Here is a 26,499-nt window from a genome sequence, read left to right on the forward strand (position 1 = left end):
CTGTTTAAAAACAGCTGTCTTTTGGTAGCCAGCCCTTTGATAAACCCAATCGAGGTATTTTTCCTTCAGAGGTACTGAACTGATGCCATGACAGCTAAAATAGCTTTCAAAAGATGACTCAGGAGAGCCATGGAGCAGGCGGTGAAGGTATTAAAGCTCTTCAAATCACTGCACAGGACAAGACAACGAGGTTTTAAAGATGATACCAGAGCATTAGAAGCAGCCAGAGTAAAGATAAATGAAGAATTCAAAAGTAATAAAAGTGAGACTGCTCCTCAGAAAATAGAAGAGCTCATGAAAACAGGTTGTGGTGGTGAGCTGCTGCTCTGAACTCGTGTTGTACAAGGTCTTCACACCGACCACAGTACGCTGACATTGGTTCCTAGGAAAGATCTTCTTATTGAAAATGTGCCATATTGTGATGCACCAACTCAGAAGCAACGAATTTTCTAGGATGAGAAAGTCTTACACTTTTAACTTTATAATTCTAGCAAAAGTCCTAGAAATTTTTTTCTGTACTTCCATATTGAAAATGAATGTTTTAAATAGTAGCTCTAATTATTAAATTCCATACTAAAAGGACATTGCTGGGTACTGTGGAACTTGGTGTTAAGGAGATTAGATACGACAATTCATTTTCATTGAAAATCAAACTTTATAAACTGGAATAAATGCTTAGAGATATGTAATAGATTCCCTTTTATTTCACCTTGCTAAGTATCTTGATGTTACCAAAGTTGGTCACAGTAAGTGTTTAGCAAGTCAGTGAGTTTCTATCTCAAGAAAAACATGGTTATTAGATGTGAATTACTAGATGAAATTGATGTTTAGCTCCAAAAATATGGAATTGATCAAAAGTTAGTTTCTGTCAGCTTTTCACAGGAGGCGCCTTTGCTTCCCAGAGCACTGTGCTTATTTCTATAAGTACAAGCGGCTGTGAGCTTTCTTCTTAGAGAGTATTTCCTTATGCTCTTACAGAGACATTGTATCAGCCTTGTGAAGACAGAGGCATGGGATACTAGAACCACCTGGGTCACTATGGAAAGGAGGCCACCTAGCCCATGAATGTGTATTCATAGCCATGGTTTACTTTTCATTGTTAGTTTGGCCTTTTCTTAGCACTTCTTTGTTCTAGACTCCTCTGTGCTTATTTATCTGGGTATATCTTCTTCCAATTCGTGGTTTATTTTGTAACTGCTTTATCATAAACTTGGGTGAAGTGAGGAGTGCCCACATAGCTAATGAGGCAGTTCTGGGTATGTCTGAGAGTAGCATTTCAGCTGGCAGAACAGGAGCTCTCATCACTGCGGGTGGCATCATCCAAATGCGAAAACTGGAATGGAATAAATTCATTCTCTGCTTGACCTAAAAACAAATGTTTTCTGACCCTGATCCTCAGGCTTTCAGACTCTGCTAGCATTTACCACGTTAGCCCTTGTTCTCAAGGCTGACACTTCCATTTCCTGGTTCTCCCACTTGCAGGAGAGCAGACTGGGACTTCTTGACCTGTGTATCTATGCCAGCCTAGTTCTCGAACTGACTCTCATCAATCTGTAGATAGAAGATAGGTCGGTACTGAGTAGCGCATGAGGCTTGTTTTCTATGACCAGCTCTGATTAATCCAGTTGTGAAAATGAGTAGATTTGTGATGAAAAATCTGGAGTTTATGCTGGGCATGGTAGCACCTGCCTTTAACCGCAGCAGTTGGGAGGCAGAGGTAGGAGGATCACCGTGAGTTTGAGGTCACCCTGAGACTACAAAGTGAATTCCAGGTCAGCCTGGGCTAAAGTGAGACCCTACATTGAAAAACCAGAGAGTGGAGTTTCAAAGGGGAAAGTGGGGGGAGGAAGGGAATTGTTCTGGGTTATTGTCTACAATTATGGAAGTTGTCAATAAAAATAAATTAATTAGAAAATAATAGAGAGAGAATAACACCTTAAAAAAAAGATGGCTCAGCGTCTTCTTGGCTTTTAGCACCTCCACTCTGCCCAAGAGACACACGAGGCAGAAAACCCAAGGTTCAGGGTGTGCAGAAGCTTCTTCATACAGCATGGCTATATCAGGGTCCTTTGAGTCAGTCAACACCTGTGGCTTCACTTACCACATGGTCACAGAGCTGAACAATTCAGTCCCAGTGTCTGTACCTCCAGAGCATCCCTACAGAAGTGAGGGCACAGCAGCAACTCAGTCCATGGCTTACATCAACTTTGGACAAGAACTTGAGATCATGAGTCTTCCTGAATGTGAGCCTGGATCCTTCCAGCTGTTCCCTCTGAGGAGTACACTATGGTCTTCTTAGAAAAATCTTTCTAACTGTAAACACATCTCTTAGTGTTTCTATAAGAGTATTTTCAGAAGATTCAAATAAAAAGAGAAGACCCACACCCTGAATGCGGGCAGTACCATTGACAGGGTAGAGTCATGAACTAAATAAGAAAGGATAAAGCATGATAAGCTCTGCACTTGTCTCTCTCTGCTTCTTGACTGTTGATGAGCAGTGACCATCTCATGCCCTGCCACTATGCCTTCATGCCATGAGGGTCTGTGCCCTAAAACTGAGCCAAAAAACCCTCACTTTTTCACACCAGTAAAATAATAACTAATAGAAATCCATAGTCTTTCATAACAATTATAAGAACAGTTATTAAATCCTTCTTGAACCTGTGAATACATGGAGAAAAATGAGCCACCAGCTGTCTAAGCATTCACAATACATGAGGCTATGGGGAATACTTCAAATTCAAATCAAAACATTTTGCTCCTGGCCCTCATACTATCATGACTATTTCATGATGTGAAATTCATTCAGTCCCAGTTTTAATAATTTTTAATTTTTTTTTATTAGAGAGGGAAAGAGGGAGGGAGGGAGTGGGAAGAGAGAGAGAGAGAGAGAAAGAGATCAGACACTGCAAAAGATCTCCAGACGCATGTACCACCTTGTGCATCTGGATTACGTGGGTCCTGGGGAATCAAACTGAGGTCCTTTGCTTTGCAGGCAAACACCTTAACTGCTAAGCCATCCCTCTAGCCCCAGTCTCAATTTTAAATGCTTAATTGTCTTTACCAATACCAACATCATACAAAAATCCCAAATCCAAAGTCTCATCTGAGATAATCTCTTAACTATGACCCTGAAAAATAAAAACATAAGTCACATACTTCCAGCACATAATAGGCCAGAGTAAACCCTACCACTGTAAAAAGAAGACTTAGAGTTGTAGTCAGGTTCACACTGCTGGCAGAAAACACCTGATTGAGAGCAGCTTGTGGGGAAAAAGGGTGAATCTTGGCTTACAGACTTGAGGGGAAGCTCCATGATGGCAGTAAAAAATGATGACATGAGCCAAGGGTGGACAACACTTCCTGGCCAACCTCAGATGGGCAATAGCAACAGGAGAGCGTGCCAAACACTGGCAAGAAGAAGCTGGCTATAAGCCTGCTTCCAACAGTGCACTGCCTCCAGGAGGTGTTAATTCCCAAGTCTCCATCAGCTGGGAACCTGGCATTCAGAGCACCTAAGTTTATAGGGGACACCTGAATCAAACCACCACACATAGCACGGAAAATCTGGACCCATGAAAGAAAATAAGCAAGTAGGGCAAACCTCAAACTGTATAGCAACCTGTGCAGCATCTAGTGCCTGTGACTAAATCTCTGGACTCCAAATTCCACTCCTCCAGTTTGTACTGCTTTCTTTTGGACAGATCTACCCAACCCAGAGTAAGCAGTTTTCTTGGGAGTTGTTCTATGGTCCTGGCATCTCCAAAATTGGGTCTCTACTGCAATCCATGTGTTGTAGTCAGTTCCACTTGTAGGGACAAATATTCAACTAGGCACAGTTACTGGGAGGAAGGGATTTATGTCAAGATGACAGGTACCTGGGAAGTTACATCAACAGCAGAAGAAGCTGGCTCCCTTTCATAAATCCAATAAGGAAAAAAAGAAAACTGAAAACCAAAAGCCAAAAACAAACACACACACACACACACACACACACACACACACACACACACACACACACCCCCCACAGCCAGCAAACACCAGAAAGCAGCACAGTCAACAGCAGCACACAGCATGAGCCCTGCCAGCGCTCAGACTGCCCTCTTACACCTGCGGCTGAAATCAGACCTGCTCCCAAACACACCTTTGGGCTAGACCCCAGCATCTGCCTCCAGTGACATCTCCTCTAGCCAGGCAACTGAAGACTTAAGTTACAAGCTTAATAAAACACCTGCATCTGTGGGGGACATGTATTCACATTCAAACCACCCATCACAGTTTATCCTCATGGCTGTATGCCACTGCCCCTCATGGCCTCCATGCAGGGACTGTGATGACCCTGTTCCACATTATCTAGGGGCCATCTCCAAAAAAGGGTTTCAAATCCAATGACCCTCTCTTTCCTGCATTTGTTATTACTTCCCAAATCAATACCAGGCGGGCTACCAAATTTGGTAAACCAGAGGGAAAATAAAGCCAACTTTGAAGAATCATAAATTTCTTCAGTATTTTCCTTCAGGCCACTTCCTTTCAAAAGAAACCAGCATTCCTTCTACTATCCTAAGGCAGAGCCCCTGGCCCAATCTCAATAGTGATCTTTTAAACAATTATAACTGAAGCAATCTCTGTGCCTGGGATCAAAACCTGCTCATCTTTCTCCACCAAAGACAACAGTCTGTTACCTCTGATTTTTTTTTTTAAATTCTTTTTCAAGGGTGGGGGAGTGAGAGATTGAGAGAGAGAGAGAGAACGAGAACATAAATGAGAATGAATGGATGTGCCAGGGCTTCAAAACTCGAGATGCTTGCACCACTTTGTGCATCAGACTTTATGTGGGTACTGGGGAATTGAACCTCCATCAGTAGGCATTGCAGGCAAGTGCCTTAAGTACTGAACAATCTCTCCAGACCTCCATTATTATTTTGAATGAGAGACAAGAGAGAGAGGAGGGGGGAGGGAGGGAGAGAGAGAGGGAGGGAGAGAGAGAGAAATGATTGCGCCAGGGCCTTTCAGCTGCTGCAACGAAATGCAGACACGTTGCCCCCTTGTGGGCATGCATGACATTGCACACTTGCATCGCTGTTGTGTCTGGCTAGAGCTGGGATCCAGGACTCCAGCAGTAGTTCTTAGGCTTTGCAGGAGAGAGCTTCAACCACTAAGGTATCTCTCCCACCCCTCCATTACTTTTAAATTCAACTTTGCTCAAGTTCTCAGGACACTGACAGAACAGCCAGCCTGTCAAACTGCCCCTAGCCTAGTCCTGGAAAAGTCTTTTTGCCCTTTTGAAATCTCCACAATGTGTAGTTCTTCTGCACTTGCATTTTTCAACACTGACACGAACAGCCCATCAAACTGTTTACAGCACTGCAAGGCTTCTTTAGTCCAAAGTTTCAAATCTTTCCACATCACTTCAACAATATTTCCAAAAGATCAAAAGCCACATAATCATATTTCTAGCAGTAATGACTCCACATCTGGTACCAATTTTCTGTTGCAGTTAACTTCTTGTTGCTGGAATAAAAGTCCTGACAGCAAGAACAAGGCAAACCAAAACTCAGTAGATGGGAAGAAATAATAAAGATTAGGGCAGAAATTAATGAAATAGAAACAACAACAAAAACAATTCAAAGAATCAATGAAACAAAGAGTTGGTTCTTTGAAAGTATAAACAAGATTGATAAACCCTTAGCAAATCTGACCAAAAGAAAGAGAAGAGGCACAAATTAATAAAATTAGAGATGAAAAAGGTAATATCACAACAGATGCCAGAGAAATTAAAAAAAATCATAGGGACATACTATAAAAGCATATACTCTACAAAGTATGAAAATCTGAAAGAAATGGATGATTTCCTTGATTTATATGACCTTCCTAAATTAAATCAAGATGATATTAATCACTTAAATAGACCTATAACAAGCATGGAGATACAAACAGTTATCAAAAATCTCCCAACTAATAAAAACCCAGGCCAAGATGGATTCACTACTGAATTTTACCAGACCTTCAGGGAAGAACTAATACCATTGCTTCTTAAGCCTTTCCATAAAATAGAAAAAGAAGGAATTTGGCCACATTCCTTCTATGAAGCCAGCATCACCCTGATACCAAAACCAGGTAAAGATAGAACAAAAAAAAAAAAAAAAGAAAAGAAAAGAAAAAAAGAAAATTACAGACCAATCAACCTCATGAACATAGATACAAAAATTCTCAACAAAATATTGGCAAACAGAATACAAGAATATATCAGAAAGATCATTCACCCTGACCAAGTAGGCTTTATCTCAGAGATGCAGGGATGGTTCAACATATGCAAATTGATAAATATAATGCATTATATAGATGGAATGAAGGACAGTAATCATATGATCATCTCATTAGATACAGAGAAAGTGTTTGACAAATCCAGTATCCCTTCATGATAAAAGTCCTAGAGAGACTGGGAATAGAAGGAACATATCTCGAATATAATAAAGGCTATTTATGACAAGCCTACAGCCAACATATTACTAAATGGGGAAAAACTGGAAGCTTTTCCACTAAAATCAGGAACAAGACAAGGGTGTCCACTGTCCCCACTTTTATTTAATATAGTACTGGAAGTCTTAGCCATAGCAATAAGGCAAGAGATGCACATAAAAGGGATACAAATTGGAAAGGAAGAAATCAAGTTATCATTATTTGCAGATGACATGATTCTATATATAAAGGACCCTACCAGAAAACTGTTAGAGCTGATAAACACATACAGCCATGTAGCAGGATACAAAATAAATACACAGAAATCAGTAGCATTCCTATATGCTAACAACAAACATAGAGAAGATGAAATCAGAGAATCATTCCCATTCACAATTACATCAAAGAAAATAAAGCACCTTGGCATAAACCTAACCAAGGAACTAAAGGATCGCTACAATGAAAACTATAAAGCACTCAAGCGAGAAATTGCAGAAGACACTAGGAAATGGAAAAAGATCCCTTGTTCTTGGATTGGAAGAATCACTATTGTGAAAATGGCAATTTTACCAAAAGCAATCTACATATATAATGCAATCCCCATCAAAATTGCAAAGGCATTCTTCACAGAAATAGAAAAAAAAAATCCAAAAATTCATTTGGATTCACAAAAAACCTCGGATATCTAAAATAATACTGAGCAACAAAAATAAAGGTGGGAGGTATCACCATACCTGATTTTAACCTCTACTACAGAGCCATAGTAACAAAAACAGCGTGGTACTGGCACAAAAGCAGCTATGTAGATCAGTGGAACAGAATAGAGGACCCATATGTAAGTCCACGTAACGATAGTCACCTGATATTTGATAAAAATGGCAAAAATACTCATTGGAGAAAAGACAGCCTCTTCAGCAAATGGTGCTGGGAAAACTGGATATGTATCTGTAGAAGGATGAAAATAGATTCTTCTCTCTCTCCATGCACAAGAATTAAGTCCAAATGGCCTAAAGGCCTTAACATCAGACCTGAAACTCTGAATTTCTAGAGGAAAAAGTAGGGGAAACCTGTCAACATATTGGTCTTGGCAAAGACTTTCTGAATATAACCCAATTGCTCAGGCAATAAAACCACAGATTAACCACTGGGACCTCATGAAATTTCAAAGATTTTGTACTACAAAGGACACTGTGAATGAAGCAAAGAGGCAACCTACAGAATGGGAAAAAATCTTTGCCAGCTATATATCTGGTAGAGGATAAATATCTAGGATATACAAAGAACTCAAAAAGTTAAATAATAAGAAATCAAACAAGCCAATTAAAAATGGGCTATGGAACTAAATAGACAGTTCTCAAAAGAAGAAATATGGATGGCGTATAAGCATCTAAAAAAATGTTCTGGGCTGGAGAGATGGCTTAGCGGTTAAGCGCTTGCCTGTGAAGCCTAAGGACCCCGGTTCGAGGCTCGGTTCCCCAGGTCCCACGTTAGCCAGATGCACAAGGGGGCGCACGCGTCTGGAGTTCGTTTGCAGTGGCTGGAAGCCCTGGCGCGCCCATTCTCTCTCTCCCCCTCTATCTGTCTTTCTCTCTGTGTCTGTTGCTCTCAAATAAATAAATAAAAAAAATAAAAAAAAAATGTTCTACATCCCTAGTCATCAGGGAAATGCAGATTAAACTACATTGAGATTCCATCTCACTCCTGTCAGATTGGCTACCATCATGAAAACAAATGATCGTAAATGCTGGCGGGGATATGGAAAAAGAGCATCCCTTCTACACTGTTGGTGGGAATGCAATGTGGTCCATCCATTGTGGAAATCAGTGTGGAGGTTCCTAAAACAGCTAAAAATTGATATACCATATGACCCAGCTATAGCACTCCTAGGCATATATCCTAAGGACTCATCCCATTTTCTTAGAAGTACATGCTCAACCATGTTTATTGCCATTCAATTCATAATAGCTTGGAAATGGAACCAGCCTAGATGTCCCTCAACTGATGAGTGGGTAATGAAGATGTGGCACATTTATACAATGGAGTTCTACTCAGCGGTAAAGAAAAATGAAGTTATGAAATTTGCAGGAAAATGGATGGATCTGGAAAGGATTATACTATGTAAGGTAACACAGGCCCAGAAAGCCAAGTGCTGCATGTTCTCCTTCATATGTGGATCCTAGCTACAAATGATTGGGCTTCTTGTGTGAGAAGGAAAAAACTCAGTAGCAGAGACCAGTAAGTTAAAAAGGAGATATAAAGGGAAGAGGAAGGAAGTGAGGAGGGTACTTAATAGGTTGGTATTGTATATATGTAAGTAGAAGAATATATAAATGGGGGTGAAAATGCCCAAAGTGAGATCAGGGGAAGAGATTGAGTAAAGGAAAGGTGGAGGGAGGGCTAATCAAATCTAAGAGAATGAAAATAAATCATATGGAATCATCTGGTTTTGGACAATGGAACACTTAGGAGCCATAGATTGTTGTTAGAAAACTTTCAGTGCCAGGGTTGGGATACTTCCAGTGAGTTGTTGGCCAGGGAGGTCCCTGATGCCCCCAAAACATTATAGGCCATTGCAGAGGCCCTTGGTTTCCCACCGGGAATTGATGGTAAGACCCTATTGCTGAAGACTCCATATACTTGGGCTGCAAGGCCACTGAAAAATCCTGCTGGAACTGAGCTGATAACCTCCTCCATATAGACCAGCTGAAAGAAAGCTGGAAGAAGCCATTCTACATGTAGTTCAATGGGAGAAAGAGATACCACCAGTGAAGATACTCAACAGTGGACACTGTGAGCCTTATAATTGGCCAGCCTGGCCAAATGAGCCAAGGGGTGCAATAGTGGCACATCTGTCATGGTGGAAATCAACTGCCCTCCAATTGTACTGGAGGCCCGCTCCATGGGGGGGGGGGGGAATACATCCCTGATACTGAATACTTAAAACAGGTATAGTCATGAGCCCTAGGGGCGTAACATCTGCTGATGTCTGGATAATTGTATATACTATTCTCATCAAACTTCCCAGTAAGCACTTCTCTTAATATTTATACCCTTATATTAATGCTACTCTCAATTTGGGTAGAGAATCTTCTCTTTCCAGATGGCAGTGACCTTGGAATGACTCAGAAGGTATCATAGTGCTGGAGAGAAGTGACTAGAGTACTGAGTAACATCTTGATCATAACTTCCAAGGCTCAGGGTCTAATGCGGAAGAGGTGGCTGAAAGAATGTAACAGCCAAAGGAAGGGTAGGACTCCTTACAACATGCTCTGACACAAAATGGCCTGCACATCCATGACCTCACCATGCCGACACTACCTACAGAAGACCATCATAAGAGAAGGAAAAGATCATGACATCAAAATAAAAGAGAGACTGATTGAGATGGGGAGGGGATATAATAGAGAATGGAATTTCAAAGGGAAAAGTGGGTGGGGGGAGGGAGGGTATTACCATGGGATATTTTTTATAATCATGGAAAATGTTAATAAAAATTGAGAAAAAAAAGTCCTGACAGTAACATATGTGAAGAAGGGGTTCATTTACACTTATAGCTTGGAGGTGGAGTTTCCTCCTGGTGGGGAAAGCATAGGACAAGCAGAGGCTGTTATATAACAGGATGGAAGTAGTCCTTGTAAGTTAGCTAGCATGAACATGCTGGGGTAATAAACCTTAAAGAATGCCTCCAGCTACATTCCTCTTCCAGCAAGGCTCCATCTTCCAAATTTCCACTAGTGGGGACTAAGCATTCAAACCACATGAGGCTATGGGAGGTACTCCACATTCAAACCACCACATGCCATCACCGTTATAATCCTTGAATATTCATCATGAACACACCACAATTATCTATCATCATCACAATCATTCAGTTACCCACCATGAACAATTCATGATCCAAAATCAACCATCAGTATTCACTATCACTATCCATGAGATTTTTGATCCTTCACCATTATGTTCTACCAATATGCACCATCACTCAACATGAATACTTCTGTCATTCACCATCATTATCCATCACCATCCAGTAGTATCCACCACCCCTCATGAATATCCCATAATTGTTATCATTCACTATTACCCACATGAAAACCCCTATAAACATCCATTATCGGGCTGGAGAGATGGCTTAGCGGTTAAGCGCTTGCCTGTGAAGCCTAAGGACCCCAGTTTGAGGCTCGGTTCCCCAGGTCCCACGTTAGCCAGATGCACAAGGGGGTGCACGCGTCTGGAGTTCGTTTGCAGAGGCTGGAAGCCCTGGCGTGCCCATTCTCTCTCTCTCCCTCTATCTGTCTTTCTCTCTGTGTCTGTCGCTCTCAAATAAATAAATAAAAAATTAAAAAAAATCCATTATCTTTGCTGTCATTCACTGCCATCAACCATGAACATCCATAATCCCAAATTATCATCTACCATTACTCACCATCTCCGTCCATGAACTCCTACATCATTTACCATCATCATTCCATACTGCCCACTATCATACACTATCACTGACCATAATCATCCCCATAGTCATCCATTGTCATCAGTATCATTAACCATCTTCTACTATGAACATGCCAATAAAATAAAATAGTCATCTCCCATCACTCACTATCATCCACCATAAACTCTCTCATCATTTAGCACCATCAGCTACCTGCACCTGCATCACCCATTATCAACCACAAAACAGTTTTATTATTCATTATCATCATCCATCACCACCTAAAATCTCTCACTCTTATCCACCATGAATATTCTGTTCATCTACCTTGATCCCCTATACTACGTTTCTCTTTCACTGATGGCCAGAGGAGCTGCTCTGCTGAGCATAGGCCATAAAAGTAGTTAAAAAGTCCTTTAAAATTATCCTTTGGGTGGAGGGCTTAAGGGGAGGTGATAGTAGAATACATGTAATATGAAAATAGAGAGTCAGAATACTTGTGTTAGAAAGGTTTATGTGGGGATAGTGGTTGGGGGATGGAGGAGATGAGGGGGTGGGAGAAGAGTAATCAAAACTAAAGATGTATGAATAAGCATTATAAAATCCTACTTCTTTGCTAGCTAATTAAAAGATATAATTAAAAAAGAATTTTACAGAAGTATCCTGCATGGGTGGATAAAGTTGCAAGAAGCCATAGCTTATTAATGGAAAATCTCAGTGACAGGGATTGGATACATCCCAGTGAGATACCAGAGATCCCCAAAACAATACAGGCTACCATTGCCACCACTTTTTGTTTTCCACCAGAACTAGATGGTAAGATACTATTGCTAAAGACACCATTTGCTTCAGCTGCAGGACACCAAGAAATCTAGCTGTAACCAAGACAGAAGCCTCCTCCCTTTTGGTTAGCTGTCATAGTGCTAGAAAGTTTCATGTAGGCTGCTAAGGGATAAAGTCATCAACAGTCTTGCCCAGTAGTAGACACTGCATGCTATGTAAAGCAGGCATGATATACCCACTGGTACAATAGTGGTATGACTATTGTGGGAGTAAACAATTGACACCTGAATTAGAGGCCTGTCTCATGGGAGATAATTCATGTCTCTAGCACTGAAAACCTAGTCAAAAGTTTATGACTGGGGAAGTTAGTGGGCTAGGAGGGATTGAATCTTCTACTTTTGCTTGGCTAAATGAATATGTGTGTCCATCAAACTGCCCTCTAAATATTTGTTTATGCCCATAGATTAATGCTTGTTGTATGGCAAATTTCTTCCTTATTGAAAAGTGTAAACAACTATTGCTGGCTTTATCAAAAGCAGTGGGTCAACTCACCAGAGAAGGTGTGGAGAAAGTCACCAGACACCCCCTCCACGCCAGCTGTATACAATAAAGCACAAGATCTCGTGACCTCAGGGGGGGGGGAGACAGAGTTCATAGAAAGGAAAAGACCTTGGAACAATGCGCTCCATCTAGATGGCTTCTCTAGTCTCCGTGCTCTGTAAAACACTTGCTCCAAGACTGAGAGAAGAGAATCTATGGGGGTGATTCCAGTACAGTGAGCCCCAGTGAGGTGCTGTTCTGTGGTCTCAGGCTCTGTAAGTGAGCCCTCACTGTGGGGCTGAGGGAGGAGCATCTGTGGGGGTAGTCCTAGCACAGTGAGCCCCACTAAAGTGCTGCTCTGTGGTCTCATACTCCTGGACAGGTACAAGGAGCTTCTAGAAGCAGCCACAGGGAAGTTTTCATTCAGGGTGGGATGAGACTTCGCCATGGTGAGTCTGCTCTGGGGTCCTGATGCTCTGTAAGTAAGTCCTCCTCCTGAGGCTGAGGGTGGAGCATCCAAGGAGTAATTTTGACACAGGAATCTCCATCAAAGTGGCTACTTTGGGAATCCCAAGTTCCTGTAAATAACCCCTCTTTATTTTTTATTTATTTTTATTGGTACTGGTGAATCAAACCCAGGTCATTAGGCTTTTCAGGCAAGTGCCTTAACTGCTGAACCATCTCTCCAGCCCTGAGAGTTTTGTTTTGTTTTTGAGGTAGGGTCTCACTCTAGTCAAGGCTAAGCTGTAATTCACGATGTAGTCTCAGGTTGCTCAGCAGGACATGGTGGTGCACATTTTTAATCATCCCAGCACTCAGGAGGCAGAGGTAGGAGTATCACTGTGGGTTCAAGACTACATCGTGAATTCCAGGTGAGCCTGGACTAGAGTGAGAACCTACTTCAAAAACAAAACAAGAGCTGGAGAGATGGCTTAGCAGTTAAGGTGCTTATCTGCAAAGCCTAAGGACCCAGGTTTGAGTCCCCCATACCCAAGTAAAGTTAGATGCACAAGATGGTGCATGCATTTGTTTGTGGTGGCTAGAGGCCCTGATGTGCCCATTCTCTCCCTCTCTCTCTTTCTCTCTCTAGCTGCTTATTTCTCTCTCAAGTAAATATATATTTTTATATAATAATATATATTTTATGATATATATACATATTTATCTAATAAAAAACAAGACTAACCACTTTTTATTCTCTGTAAGTGACCACCCTCAATAAACCTATTGGTTCACCAAGTTGGTATTGGTGTAATCATACTTTGGTCTGCCATCTGAGCCCTTTTTAGGGTGAAGATGTGTGTCACATGTCCCCAGGGGAAAATCTTCCCATGACAATGCTGTTTTTACCATTAGTTAAAGAAGCTTCCTTTTGCAGTTGGTGGTAACTATTGGGGCAACTCAAAAACTCATTAAAGTGCTGAGAATAATGACTGAGCATGTAAGAGCTAAAGGATGGGAGGCATGCTGTGGCATGCTATGTCCTGGACGAGACATGGCATTGTATTCATAACCTCTCAGCTACTGTTGTCACCTACACAAGACCTGCACAATATTGGGACCATCAACATTCTGTCATGGATGGAGTGGGTCATGAGGCCCCCATCTCTCCATGATGAGTTACTGGAAGTTAGTAGTTGCTAGGGGAGAAGAGACATTTTCTTCAGTAGTGTACACACTGGTAGTTGCATGTGTTCTGTCAAATGATCCCCCCACTCATGCTGTAAAGGCATTATAATTAAATCAGTGGGTCACACACAATGAAAAAAGAGAGAAACGTCAAAGTAAAAGAGGGACTAGTTGGACAGAAGAAGAAATTCAGAGGAAGGGGAATGAGGGTGGGGAAAAGAGGAGGTAACAGGAGGGAATTATGATCAAAATAAATTAATAGTATAGGAAATTACTTTTTATATATTAAGGATTAGTGCTTTGAAGTGTTGATGAATCTATTTGTCAGAGTCATCCCATTTCAAAAGCTCCTAGTAAGGGTCATGAGTAACAATGATAAGTTACACAGCTTCAGGCTTACTGTATTTCTAGCACTGTGTTAATCAAGATTACTGCGGATTATTTCATTTATACCTTAATGCAACTCTGAGTATATCATCATTGTTATTTTATATATTAAATAAGAATGTGGCTATAAAAGCCTTATTAAGTTGCTTCAGTTCACATTTCTAGTAAGTGGTAGAGCCAGTTTTGAACCTAAGATATTCCATTCTGTAGTGAAAACTCACCTGTATAACTAAATCACTCTTCCTCTGGCAAGTATACAAAATTATTCTTTCCTTTTTTATCCTCTGTATGTCTGTTTTTAATGTCCTCCATGACAACCTATTCCCCATAATTTCAGCTACAAATGTTTTTCAAACCTATGCCATTTTCATTTGCTTACTTATTTATGTCTATCCTAATAGCAAAATAAGGGTATCTCCATTTGAGGATTGCAAACTGTAAAATCAATATGATTTGACCCAAACTAAGGTTATGATGATATATAATAAGTCATTTTCTCCTTCTTTCAACCTCATTTAATTTCTACCTTCTAATCTCTCTTCTAGGATTTGAGCTCAGTACTTGTGTTCTCAACATACCCAAGTTCAGCCATCATCACCCCCCCAAGAAATCCTATAAGTTCTTTCTCTGTGATTTCTTTCTAATGTATTTCTCCCACTCATTCCTCCCTTCACCATTATAATTCATTCTAATGTAAGCACAGAATCTACCAGTGATACCTGCCAAGCTCTCTCCTGTTAAAAAGGCTTCTTAATTTTCTATACATCAGATCAATATTGAACTTTTCATCTGCTCATTTATATTTTACCTATTATAGCTTACCTACCTAATTAACTACCTACCTACTTTTCAGATGTGATCGGGCATGTTCAGGGTGGTATGGCTGTAGACACCTACCTACCTTTCAAGCCTTCATCCTTTACTACTGCCATCCACAGTGGCTCCACCCTCTGATTGACAGGTTGCCATTTCCCGGACAGAAGCATGCTTTAGCTATTAGGCTACTGTACATGGTTCTCACTGATTGGATGGCCTCGCCTGCATCTCTATTCCTGAAAACCTCACCCTTCAGGTTCATCTGTAACACGGCCTTCTCCAAGAGCTTCCCGTCTTGAAGGTCTTCAGCATTCTTTCCCTGTCTTACTCCATTAACTTATGTTTTAGAGATCTATACCTCATATACTCCCCTTTAAAAGTCTGTGCATTCTTTGAAAGTAGCTGTTGTCCTTTGCCATAAACAAATATGGTCTTTGTCTTATAAAAATATAGTATTACATTAAAGCCTCCAAGTCTTCCAGTTTACTAGAGCTTGTTACATTATGAAATTGTACTACAAAGAATATGCTAAAAATACACAAAACAACTTGGGGATAAAGGGAGCAAATATAATATTTTGGTGTACAGTTTAGCTCATTATGGTTGTACTTAACCAGCAAATGTGAGACTTAGAATTCAAACAATCTACATGGGAGCACAGCGAGCAGATTTTTTATTTTCAAACCCATTCTAACACAGCTACAGTAAATGGTTCATGAAGTTCTCTATCTCCACTGTGGAAGTAGTCAAGATGAATAAATTCTTCCTGGTTTCTCCCTCATGCAGACTATGTATGTAATTTGGAAAGTAGTTTGAATTCTCAGAATCCCTTCTTCACATCTCTTTTTATTGCTATACTAATTCTGTGATAATTCTGAAATATTCTGGTAGGAAGTGAAACAGACTATTAGAGGAAACTACAAACCTGGCCTTGAGAAAAGAAAACAAGACTTAGTAAGGCTGTGATACAAATACAGGAAGAGTCAATGAAGTTTGAAATTGAAAACTGGCAGAGAAGGGAGAAAGACCGTAATTGTAATTCTAATATGAGTGAATTAGTGTCACTGTAAAACTTAGTAGACATCTGACCCAGCTATTCCTCTCCTGGGTATCTACCCTAAAGGATCTACTCTTCACTTGATGCATGCTCAACCATGCTTATGGCTGCTTTATTCACAGTAGCTAGGAATTGGAATCAACCCAGATGCCCACTGTCTGATGATTTGATAATAAAGATGTCCTACATATACACAATGGAATTCTACTCAGCGGTAAGGTAGATACTCAGTATCTGTGGTTCCTAACCAGGAATGCTTTGAGTTGCAGGCATACCTGATAGCAACTCAAGGGTCAGATAATGGGGACAGAAGGGTTGGGGGAAGGAAAATGGAGTGGGGGGATATATACACAAAACTATAGCCAAAATGAATTAGTGCCATTAAAACCTTTCTCCTGGATATCAAACTAAAAGATATAACCCTCAATAGGAATATGGGGGTATTGTTTGGACAGAAGTACTCTGGAGAGGGTGGGCCTAATTTAAAAATAATTGGCTCTGGCTTGTAACTCACAGTACCAGAAATAGCTTATACCCCACCTTAAGCTGTTGGTTGGAGAGACCTACAAGGTCCCCAAAACAAGATAGGCTTCTGTAAAAGCACTTAATTACTCACATGAGGTAAAAAGGTAAGACCCTATTCTTAGGATACCACAAGCTGCAGACACAGAACATTGTAATATCATGCTAGAATCTGGAAGTAAGCCACTTTCCTGACAGCTAGCTTATATATTGCTGGAATATGCTCCATTGGTTGCTGGGGGAAAATGGCCACCAATATTGTTAACAAGCAGGGGACCCTGCTATATGACACTAACCAGCATGACAAGTGTACAAACCTGTGCAACAGCGGCACCTAGCCTATGTGGGTAACCAATGGCTCTCCACTTAGCTAAGAGACCTGCTCAGTAGGAAGGAACTCATAGCTGGTAGTAGGAACCAAGTCAGAGTCCAACTGGGTTGAGGGCCATGGACTCCAGTGAGAAATTCCAACAAGTCTTTGGCCAAAAGAGAGGCTACAGCCATCTAAATCTTTATTAGCTATACTTATCTTTAATATGCTTATGCTATTTTCACTCTCTGTTGGAGAATCTGTTTTCATTTACAGAAGACAGTGAAAACCAGGAACATCTAAAAAATACCGACATGACTATAAAAGATAGCCAACTCCCTATCATTAGATGAGCCACCTTTTACACATCAGTCCAGGTGAAACACAGAGGAATGTACGTTAAGCAAGAGGGCTGCTGTCATGGTGAGCCTGACAACCTTTGCTTGGGTGATGGTGATAGACACTAAGGAAACTCAAAATGTTATCAAAGGGGAAATCCAGAAGCTGTTGAGAGCTCAACACTAAAGTATAGTTATAACACACCTGCCAAGGCTCAGGGAACATTGTAGAAGAGGGGCAGAAAGAGTGTAAGAACCCCAGGGTGGGAAGGAGTATACCCATGCCCAATGACTGACTGCTGCTCTCACAGTACATAACCTATAGCCCCATGGCGAATACTAGTAACTCCCTGAGGAGGGCCCTCAGTGGGTGGGGTCAGGGAGGAGGTGAATGGTACAAACCACAGGGTTTCTACATAGAAAGTTCCTACTTAATAAAACAAATCTTGGTGGACAATATAATTTTAAAAGAAAGTAGTCTACTTACTTTATTCAATATTTGGCACAATGCTTTGGTACAATGAGTTTTGTTAAAGCTGGGGTTCAGTAATAATGGAAGATGACTTATATTGAGAGTAATATTTAAGATTGTCACAGCAATGTTTCACATGTTAGTTTAGTTATCTTTAATAGCTATTTAGTTGTTCTTGAACTTTTCATCCATCCATCCATGCATGCACACACTCATACAATACTCTATGGCTATGAAGGCACAAGTTAAAATTAACTGTGAAACAGGTAAGACGACAGGAGAAGAGGTACAGACAGGTGACATGTCCAAGCCTGTGCAGTGAGTTTCTTGCTGGACCTGAGGCTCATTTCTGTCACTAGATTCTATCCTGATCCTCCTCTACTTGATTGTCCCTGAGAGCTCTCTTACCAGCTGTCAAACACCTTCAGAGTCTATCATATTTCTTGACAGGAAACAGTAAAAGGATCTTTTTCCTCATATGGAGCCATAATTATGCCATCCTGGGTCTGAAAGGCATGGAACATATGGGACTCACTGTTCACGAAGACCGCAAACCTCAGGAATGACAAGTAGCGCTCTCCTTCAATGGGGTTCCAGCCAACATCAGGGTATCCTTTGGCCAGAAGCATGGGGCAGCTTTGTAGGCCACAGCCTGCCAAGTAGGTTACCACCTGTCAAGAACAGTACAAAAGTAAATGTCTGGTACACTCATTATGATGACTACTATTTTTTAAAAAAAGAAACAGAAATTAAATATTGGTAAGGATAAAGAGAAATTGGAATCCTTGGGCATTGTTGGTGATAATGTAAAATAGTACAGCCACCATGAAAAGCAGTATGATTTCTCCTGAAATATTTTTAATGTTTTTATTTGTTTGCAAGCAGAGAAAGAGAGAGAGGGAGAAAGAGAGCGAGAGAGAGAGTGCTCAAGAGTGAGCACACATGAATGGGTGTGCCAGAGCCTCTAGCCACTGCAAATTAACTCCAGCTGCATGTGCCACTTTGTATATCTGGATTTATGTGAGTATTGGGGAATTGAATTCATGTCTTTCCAGGTAAGTACTCTAAATGCTGAGTCAAATCTCCAGCCCCTAATTATTTTTAATAGAATTATCATATGATGAAGTAACTCTACATTCAGGTATATACCAAAAAAAAAAATTAAAAGTAGGACCTTGAGAGAGCAGTTGTACAATCCATATTCATAGCAGCTTTGTCAACAGTGACTGAAATGTGGAAACAGACTGAGTGTATATCAGTGGATGAATGGATAAGCAAAATGTGTGGTCCATACAGACAGTACACTACTACCCAGTTGAAGAAAGTAAGGAAATACTGACACATGCCAAGTTCATACACGGGTAAACCTTGAGGACATAGGCTAAGGGAAGTAAGCCAGTCACAGAAAAGCAAAAGCTATGTGACTATCCTTATGGTAGGTAGTTGCAGCAGTCTAACCCCAGGACAGAAAGGAGGTGGTAGTAACCAGGACTCATAGGGAGGGGCTGAGGAGGATAATTGTTAAATGGGTACAGTGTTGTTTATGGAGACAGGTGTGAGAATGGCTGCATGAATCACAAAAGTGTCCATGTACACTTAACAGTGTTAATGTGGTAATTGATGCATGTTTTGTCTACATAAAAATGGGGAGAAATGAGTCATAAATAAATGTTTAAGGCCAGGAAAAGTGCTAAAGATTTTTATGAGATAGCTTGGAACTTGAGGATCTTTTCTAGACACTAGAGAGAACCCAAGGCTTTTTAGCTTACAATGTGACATGCTTTCATACGGGGTGGATTTTCTCCCTTTCCTTTCTCCTCCCTCATCTTCCTACCCTGTCCTTCCTCATTATACTCCTTCCACTTTATTCTCTTGTCTTCTCCACCTTTTCTCTTAAAGCCTGTTCTTTCCAGACCCATAGGCCCATCTCAAGTTTCCTGCCTTTACTGACATTTACTACAATCTAGATATATCTTGGACCCTTTTTGTTCTAGAAAGTTGGGGATGACAGGTAAGACAAGAATCCAGGCCCAGCATGTACCCTTATTTCTTTGGAACTGAGCCCAAGACTTTTAAACAATTCAATAGATTTGTAGCCAGAAACTTCAACCCACTTTTGTTTCCAAGTAATCAACAAAATTGATTGTTATTGTTTAGTGAGAGTAACCATCAGTTCCCAGTGTTCCCAATTCCATCAAAAGGGGCTTGCCATTTTAAAATAAGCCCAAATAGCTTTTAAGCATTTAGAAAGTAATGTTATGAGAGGAGTCGTTTGTGGAACCAATGCTGGACCAAAGCATTGCAAGATTAAATGTTCATAGATGGGATAGGGGGCTCTTAGGTAATCAGTGATCCTAACTTCAGCTTCAGCAAAAAGTCAAAAGTCAAGCCAGTAAGGTTGGGATGTCCAGACAAGACAGACTAAGAGTTAAGATTGGTAGAGCTCTCTTTGCATGAGGATTACCAGACACTGATCAAAATATCTCAGCCTGAAGAGATTTAAGCTCTGTCTACTTCTCACCAAGAATCAGGCAAAGAGGCCAGCAAATAGGTCTCTGTTTAAATGCAATGGTAATTCTTACTCTGCCTTTGATGTTTTATGTATATGTGGAGAAGAGAATTTGCTGTGCCGTAAAATCCTCGGAGTCGTTCTTTTCCCCCGTCCATGCCAGGTAGGGCTGTGGGGAAGGGAGGCCGTTAGTGGGGGCTTTAGCACATTTTTCTAGATTTGAAGTGTTTTAAAGGACCAAGCAGGGCAGCGGTGGCAGAGAGGGTTCATGGCGCTGACTGGTGACACTACTAAGCCGACAGCGGCATCTTTGGAACTTAACTGCATGACACACAAATGAGAGAAAGGACTGGAGAGCAGTTGTCCTTGGTGTCTTAGTGTTGTTCCCCACTTTAAAGGTTTAAAGTAATGGAACCATGGGAATAAAAGTCCAGCATCCCTGGTGGTTTTTTTTTTTTTTTTTTTTTTTTAACATCGCCATTAACAATTAAAGAGAAGTCCAAGAGTAAGGAAAGGGATCAAAATACAGCAAACACGAAGAAGAGAATGAGGTCAAGGAGTAAAGAAAGGGATCATGAGAATGTTAAAGAAAAACAGTGTGATTCTAAAGGAATAGATCAGGAAAAGAGCAGAAATAAAGAGAAGTCTCAACAGTTACAGTCAAAAAGCAATGAGCATGATTATAGCAAAAGTAAAGAAAAGGATAGATGGGCATAGTCCAGGAGTAGAGAATATGATCTAAGTAAAACACAGTTATAACAGTAGAACAAGGGAAGTAGAGACAGGAGAAGAGTGTGATCCAGAAGCCATGACAGAGATCGCAGTGGAAGCAGAGTATCATAGATACAGAGGAAGGGTCCACAGCCTAGAGAGAGAGAACACCAGGAAGATCAGATAGAGAAGTAGAGGAGGGAGGGGGGAGAGATTTACTGAGCTCAGAGAGAGAAGAAAGTCAGTGTCGAAATAAAGAAAAGTATAGCAATCAAGACAGTAAGAGTTCCCACAGGAAAGAAAATTCTGAGGGTGAGAAAAAGATGTACTCTAAAAGTTGTGATCATAATAGCTCAAACAATAACAGGGTGAGAAAGGCTGGTAGAGATCTAAGTCCCTGTCAAAACTAAAACAAAGCAGCCAGGACAGTGAATTCAAGTCCTCCACACTGAAAACTTGGGAGGGTGAGAAGACAAGGAACTCAGTTGTAAAAGAAAACTAAAAATCTGAGGGTCAAGAAAATGACCATGTACATGACAAGAATAAAAAATTGATCATGAACCAAGCCTTGGAACAGCTGAAGACAGAAGTGGGTGAGTGAGGTGTGCAAACTTCCTTCCTGTCATAAATTTTAAGTTTTAGAGACTTGCTGTTTAATCTCCTATTTGGTCTTTTCATTATTTTGGGGTTGTTTTGCGTTTGTCCTTTTTGTAATGTGGACTTCCTTGAGTTGATCTTTTGATAATCTTCTCCCTGGATAATTTGTACTGCTAAAGTTTTAGTAAACTTGAAATTAGAAAAAAAAAGAAACCTTTTGTGTGATACTGTGTGCTATGTTATACTGTCTTATGTGTTGCAACAATCAGCCAGTAGCAACCTAATCTGCTTAATTGGCCATTTGTAAACAAGCGTAAGTGATGGCTGTAATACATGCTGACAAAAGTGGGTGCTCCTTATGGTTAGTAACACGAAGCAGGAAATTCTGTGTAGGTGTTTCTGGTTGTATTTACAATAGAGGCTTTCAACAGTTTCCTAATAATTTGTCATCTTAAATCATCACTTTTGATTTTAGTTGCTTGACTTTAGATATCTATCTTGTGTGCTATACCTTGTTGTAATTCCAGCTATAGTTTGCTTCTTATTAATACTTTCCCCATTTATATTATATTATTATTATATATTATTATATCAATATAAATATGTTAATATATAATATAATACATTATATTATGTATATTACATTTATATTTATGTTAACTCTATATAATGATAAGTGTTTTTTGTCAGTTAATGTGCTGATTGAGCTTGAGATGCTGTTATATAGCATTTGATAGGAAGTATATCTTGGGAGATGAGATTATATAATCTATGTTGCTTTGGTTGTGAAGAGGTAAAATTTTTGCTTTTTTTGTGAACATTGCTATTACCACCTGTTCTTACAGTTTGTAAAGCAAACAGTTCTCGTTAAAACTTGCCCAGGTCCCTTAAGCTCTAGATAGGCTCTAAAGATTATTAGTATAGGCAGTAATATTTCTCATTTTTGGCCATCATCCTATATCACAATGAATGTTAATTTTATATGCTTTTATCCACTTTTACTGTTCCAATTCTCCTAAATATGACTTAGGAGAAAGAAATTATAGGGCTGGAAGGATGGCTTAGCAGTAAAGGCATTTGCCTGCAAAGCCAAAGGACCCAGGTTTGATTCCCCAGGATCCACGTTAGCCAGATGCACAAAGGGGTGTACACATCTGGAGTTCATTTGCAGTGGCTGGAGGCCCTGGTGTGCCCATTCTCTCTCTTTTCTCTCTCTCCCCCCCTCTCTCAAATAGATAAATAAATAAAAATAACAAAGAAAGAAAATATATCTTTTGTTTGTCTGTACCATTATGGACTATAGCATGTTTATAAAATGACTTCTTTCTATTCAAGTGACTTTATACCAATTTTCTATTAAAATTACTTAATTTGGCATGTATAACATTACCAAATAGAATAAGATAGAAAGGCAAAACTTGATAGCTTACAGAGGTAAATACAAAACATGTCCAAAGTCCATTCAGAATTTTGTGTGTTGTATTTTGCTATTTTTGTGATGTATCACCTTTAAAAATTTCTGTAAATATATTTTATTTATTTATTTATTAGAGAGAGAGAAAGAGAGAGAGAGAATGGGCACGCCAGGGTTTCCAGCCATTGCAAAAAAACTCCAGATGCATGTGCCCCCTTGTGTATCTGGCTTACATGGGTCTTAGAGAATCGAACCAGGATCCTCTGGCTTTACAGGCAAGTGCCTTAACTGCTAGGCCATCTCTCCAGCCCTCTGTCTCACCTTTTATTATGTAATATTTCCTCTAAATAAAACATTGAACATCCAGCAAACATGCAACCTGCTTCATTTGAAAAATATTTCAAATTCCAATTAATAGTAGCTTCTAGAGAGTTTTGTACTTTAATATTTGTCAATATAGTGTCAACACTGTTATGAAGGTAGCTTCTTGGTAAAGCCAATGAGCTACTCATTAATGCTATTTGTACTAAAAAGTGATGCCTAGTATGCTGCTTCCTATTATTATTACTGTTCGAATACATTGGGCATTGTAACTGGTACAGAGTGAATAGTGTCATGATTATAAGATTGTTAGGAATATCTTAAATACCTATGATGGATTCTTTCCAGAGATTTTCCCTGATAGCAAAAATAGTAGATCTTTATTAAAATCCAGGGTAATTTCTTAGAGACGAACAAGCCCACATTAAGGATAAGCAAGTGTGAATGACCAAACTATGTACTTATATATTTTATGAACATGTTGACTATGTCTTAAATTCAGTAAATTACACTTTAAAATACATCATTAAGCATTTGAGCTTCAAGAAAGATAATACTTAAGAAAGAATGTCTTTAAAAACTATATATACACATACATGGGCTGGAGAGATGGCTTAGCGGCTAAGCGCTTGCCTGTGAAGCCTAAGGACCCCAGTTCGAGGCTCGGTTCCCCAGGTCCCACGTTAGCCAGATGCACAAGGGGGCACACGCGTCTGGAGTTCGTTTGCAGAGGCTGGAAGCCCTGGCGCGCCCATTCTCTCTCTCTCCCTCTATCTGTCTTTCTCTCTGTGTCTGTCGCTCTCAAATAAATAAATTAAAAATTTAAAAAAAAAATAAAAACTATATATACACATACATAGTTTTTAAAGTCCATACTGTGTAAAAATACTTTTGTGTTGTCTAATCCCAGAGCTTTATCTGTCAAGCATTATAGACAAGGACTTTACAAAAAACTCAAAATTTCCCAAATGTAGCTGTAAGGGAGGAAATTAGAACTGTCTGTAAATAATGTTCTTTTGTTGGGGCCATCAAAAGAGCAACTCTATGCTAACCATTATTTATCCCAGCCCCCCTTCTCCCTGTCAGCTGTTTTCCTAGAATGGACGTGGTGAAGGACTTGAGAGAGAGACAGTCAACTAGGGTTGTTTTCATAACATTAAGAATGTTTAGAAAACAACTAAGCTACTAACTGTACCCCCAAGATCTACCCTTGCATCTAAATAGCACAGGCCCTTTTCTTGTTTTCAGTAGTTGTGTATTTTTAGCCTACTATAACATCTGTTTTCCCAAAAGCCATTTGATTTTCCCTTTAAACTGATTTTATACTAATCTGAGTTTATAGTTCTTCCAACTGTGTTTGGTTTAATATCCTTTTGAAAATATTTTCATCTGCTTGTATTGCTTGTTTTGATAGCTGATTATTCCAGTATATAAAAGGTGAAAGATTTATTCAATCTGAAGAGAAACCAAAGCACAATTTTCAATATGTAGAATTGCATGATTATGTGATTTGTTTTGTTTTGGATAAAAACTGCCACAAAAATTAATACTACAAAGAGATTGTTAATGACATGAATAGTAAAGAATATGGCACTGTTGGAGTATTCTTTAGTTAAACTATAGTTTGTACTTTCACAGAACTAAAGACTTTTTTTTTTTTAATTACACAATGAAGCCCTCAGAATTTGCTAAAATTGAATCTTCATGAAACTCAAACAAAGACTGCTTGTATCAGGCATGATGGTGCATGCCTTTAATCCCAGCACTTGGAAGGCAGTGGTAGGAGGATTGCCATGTTCAAGGTTACCCTGAGACTACAAAGGTCAGCCTGGGCTACAGTGAAATGCTACCTCGAAACAACAACAACAAAATATTGCTTATTCTGCCTAGGTAATACCGGGTTTCTGGCATGTTAAGTATTAGTGATAATGGATAGTCATTTATCTTCTAGTTAGTATTTGCAGCAGGTTGGTGTGTTTTGTAGTTTGTTGTCTTTGCTGCAAGTAGTCATGGTTTTCATCACAATGAACTCTCCTGCTCTGGAAAAAAAAAATTGTTCCTCAGGAAGGGCAGTGTTGACTGGCATACCTACTCATGGCAGGCTTCTCAGTCAGCTGTCTTGAAGAGATTCAGGCAAATGCAAACTCTGGCCTATTGTGTGACAAAGAATTAAATATTAAAGGAACAGACACATGAAAAATATTCATCAGAGTTGAAGGAAGTTATTAAGGATTTTGTTCATTTGCTCTTTGGTGCTGGAGGGCATGGTGGGGTTAAATTGTGTTTGTCTTTTTGTTTTAAAGAAAATCCCATGTTACCAGAAGCACATGCTATGCATTTTCTTCCTCGTTTGTGGAGTCATTTTTGAAAGATTAACAAATAAGTTGGGAGTTGGGTATTTCTATGTGATGATGTTCAAAGCTGTGGCCGCTCTTGGTAGAAAGGGAAACATAATGAAGTAATGCACTCTTTCCTAGTTCAAAAGTCACTTTGTTATCTATCTATCTATCTGTCTATTTTTTTTTAAATTTAACTTTATTTTTTTCGAGGTAGGGTCTCACTCTAACTCATGGTGATCCTCCTGCCTCTGCCTCCCAAGTGCTGAGATTAAAGGCATGTGCCACCATGCCCAGATGTGATGTGTGTTTTTAAATAAAATTTAGAAATAACATGTTGTTTGCTCAATTGTAAAATTGGTTTCAAAATGCTGCTTCTCATTCATCTACTAACTGTTGTACTATTTTCTGAAAATTTCATTTTATAGAATTCAAACTTAAAAAATGTTTAACTTTTATAGTTTCACATTATATTAAATAAAGTATACTAAAGTAAAAAATCCTTAAAGTAAGGAATGGTGTCTTTTATATTTTTAAAATTTTTATTTATTTGTAAGGAGAGAGAGACAGAGAGAGAAATGAGTTATGAATTAATGGGTGTGCCAAGGCCTCTTGTGTTGCAAAAAGCTTCAGAAACATGTACCACTTTGTGTATGAGTATTGTGTGTGGGTATTATTGGCGAATTGATCCTAGAGCCAATCCAGGCCAGCAGGCTTTGAAAGCAGCACCTTTAACTGCTGATCCATCTCACCAGTCTTTATATATATATATATATATATATATATATATATATATATATATATATATATATATAAACATATATATATGTTTTAAAATATCTGGCTCTGACACATAATAAATGATC

At 39.6% G+C, this 26,499-nt stretch overlaps 1 protein-coding gene and 1 pseudogene across 10 annotated transcripts in view; one reads left to right on the forward strand and one right to left on the reverse strand.

Moving 5' to 3' along the window:
• Nucleotides 1–26,499, reverse strand: part of Ryr3 (ryanodine receptor 3) — a 598,743-nt gene that overhangs the window by 181,002 nt on the left and 391,242 nt on the right. For all 10 annotated transcript variants that reach the window (XM_045155998.1, XM_045155993.1, XM_045155990.1 and 7 more), the window contains one exon: nt 18,281–18,416. In XM_045155998.1, coding sequence (XP_045011933.1) covers nt 18,281–18,416 — 136 coding nt within the window. The remainder of the gene's footprint in view (nt 1–18,280; nt 18,417–26,499) is intronic.
• LOC105944854 lies at nt 130–453 on the forward strand (annotated as a pseudogene).

Source organism: Jaculus jaculus, chromosome 8, assembly GCF_020740685.1.
Source record: "Jaculus jaculus isolate mJacJac1 chromosome 8, mJacJac1.mat.Y.cur, whole genome shotgun sequence".
Lineage (NCBI taxonomy): Eukaryota > Metazoa > Chordata > Mammalia > Rodentia > Dipodidae > Jaculus > Jaculus jaculus.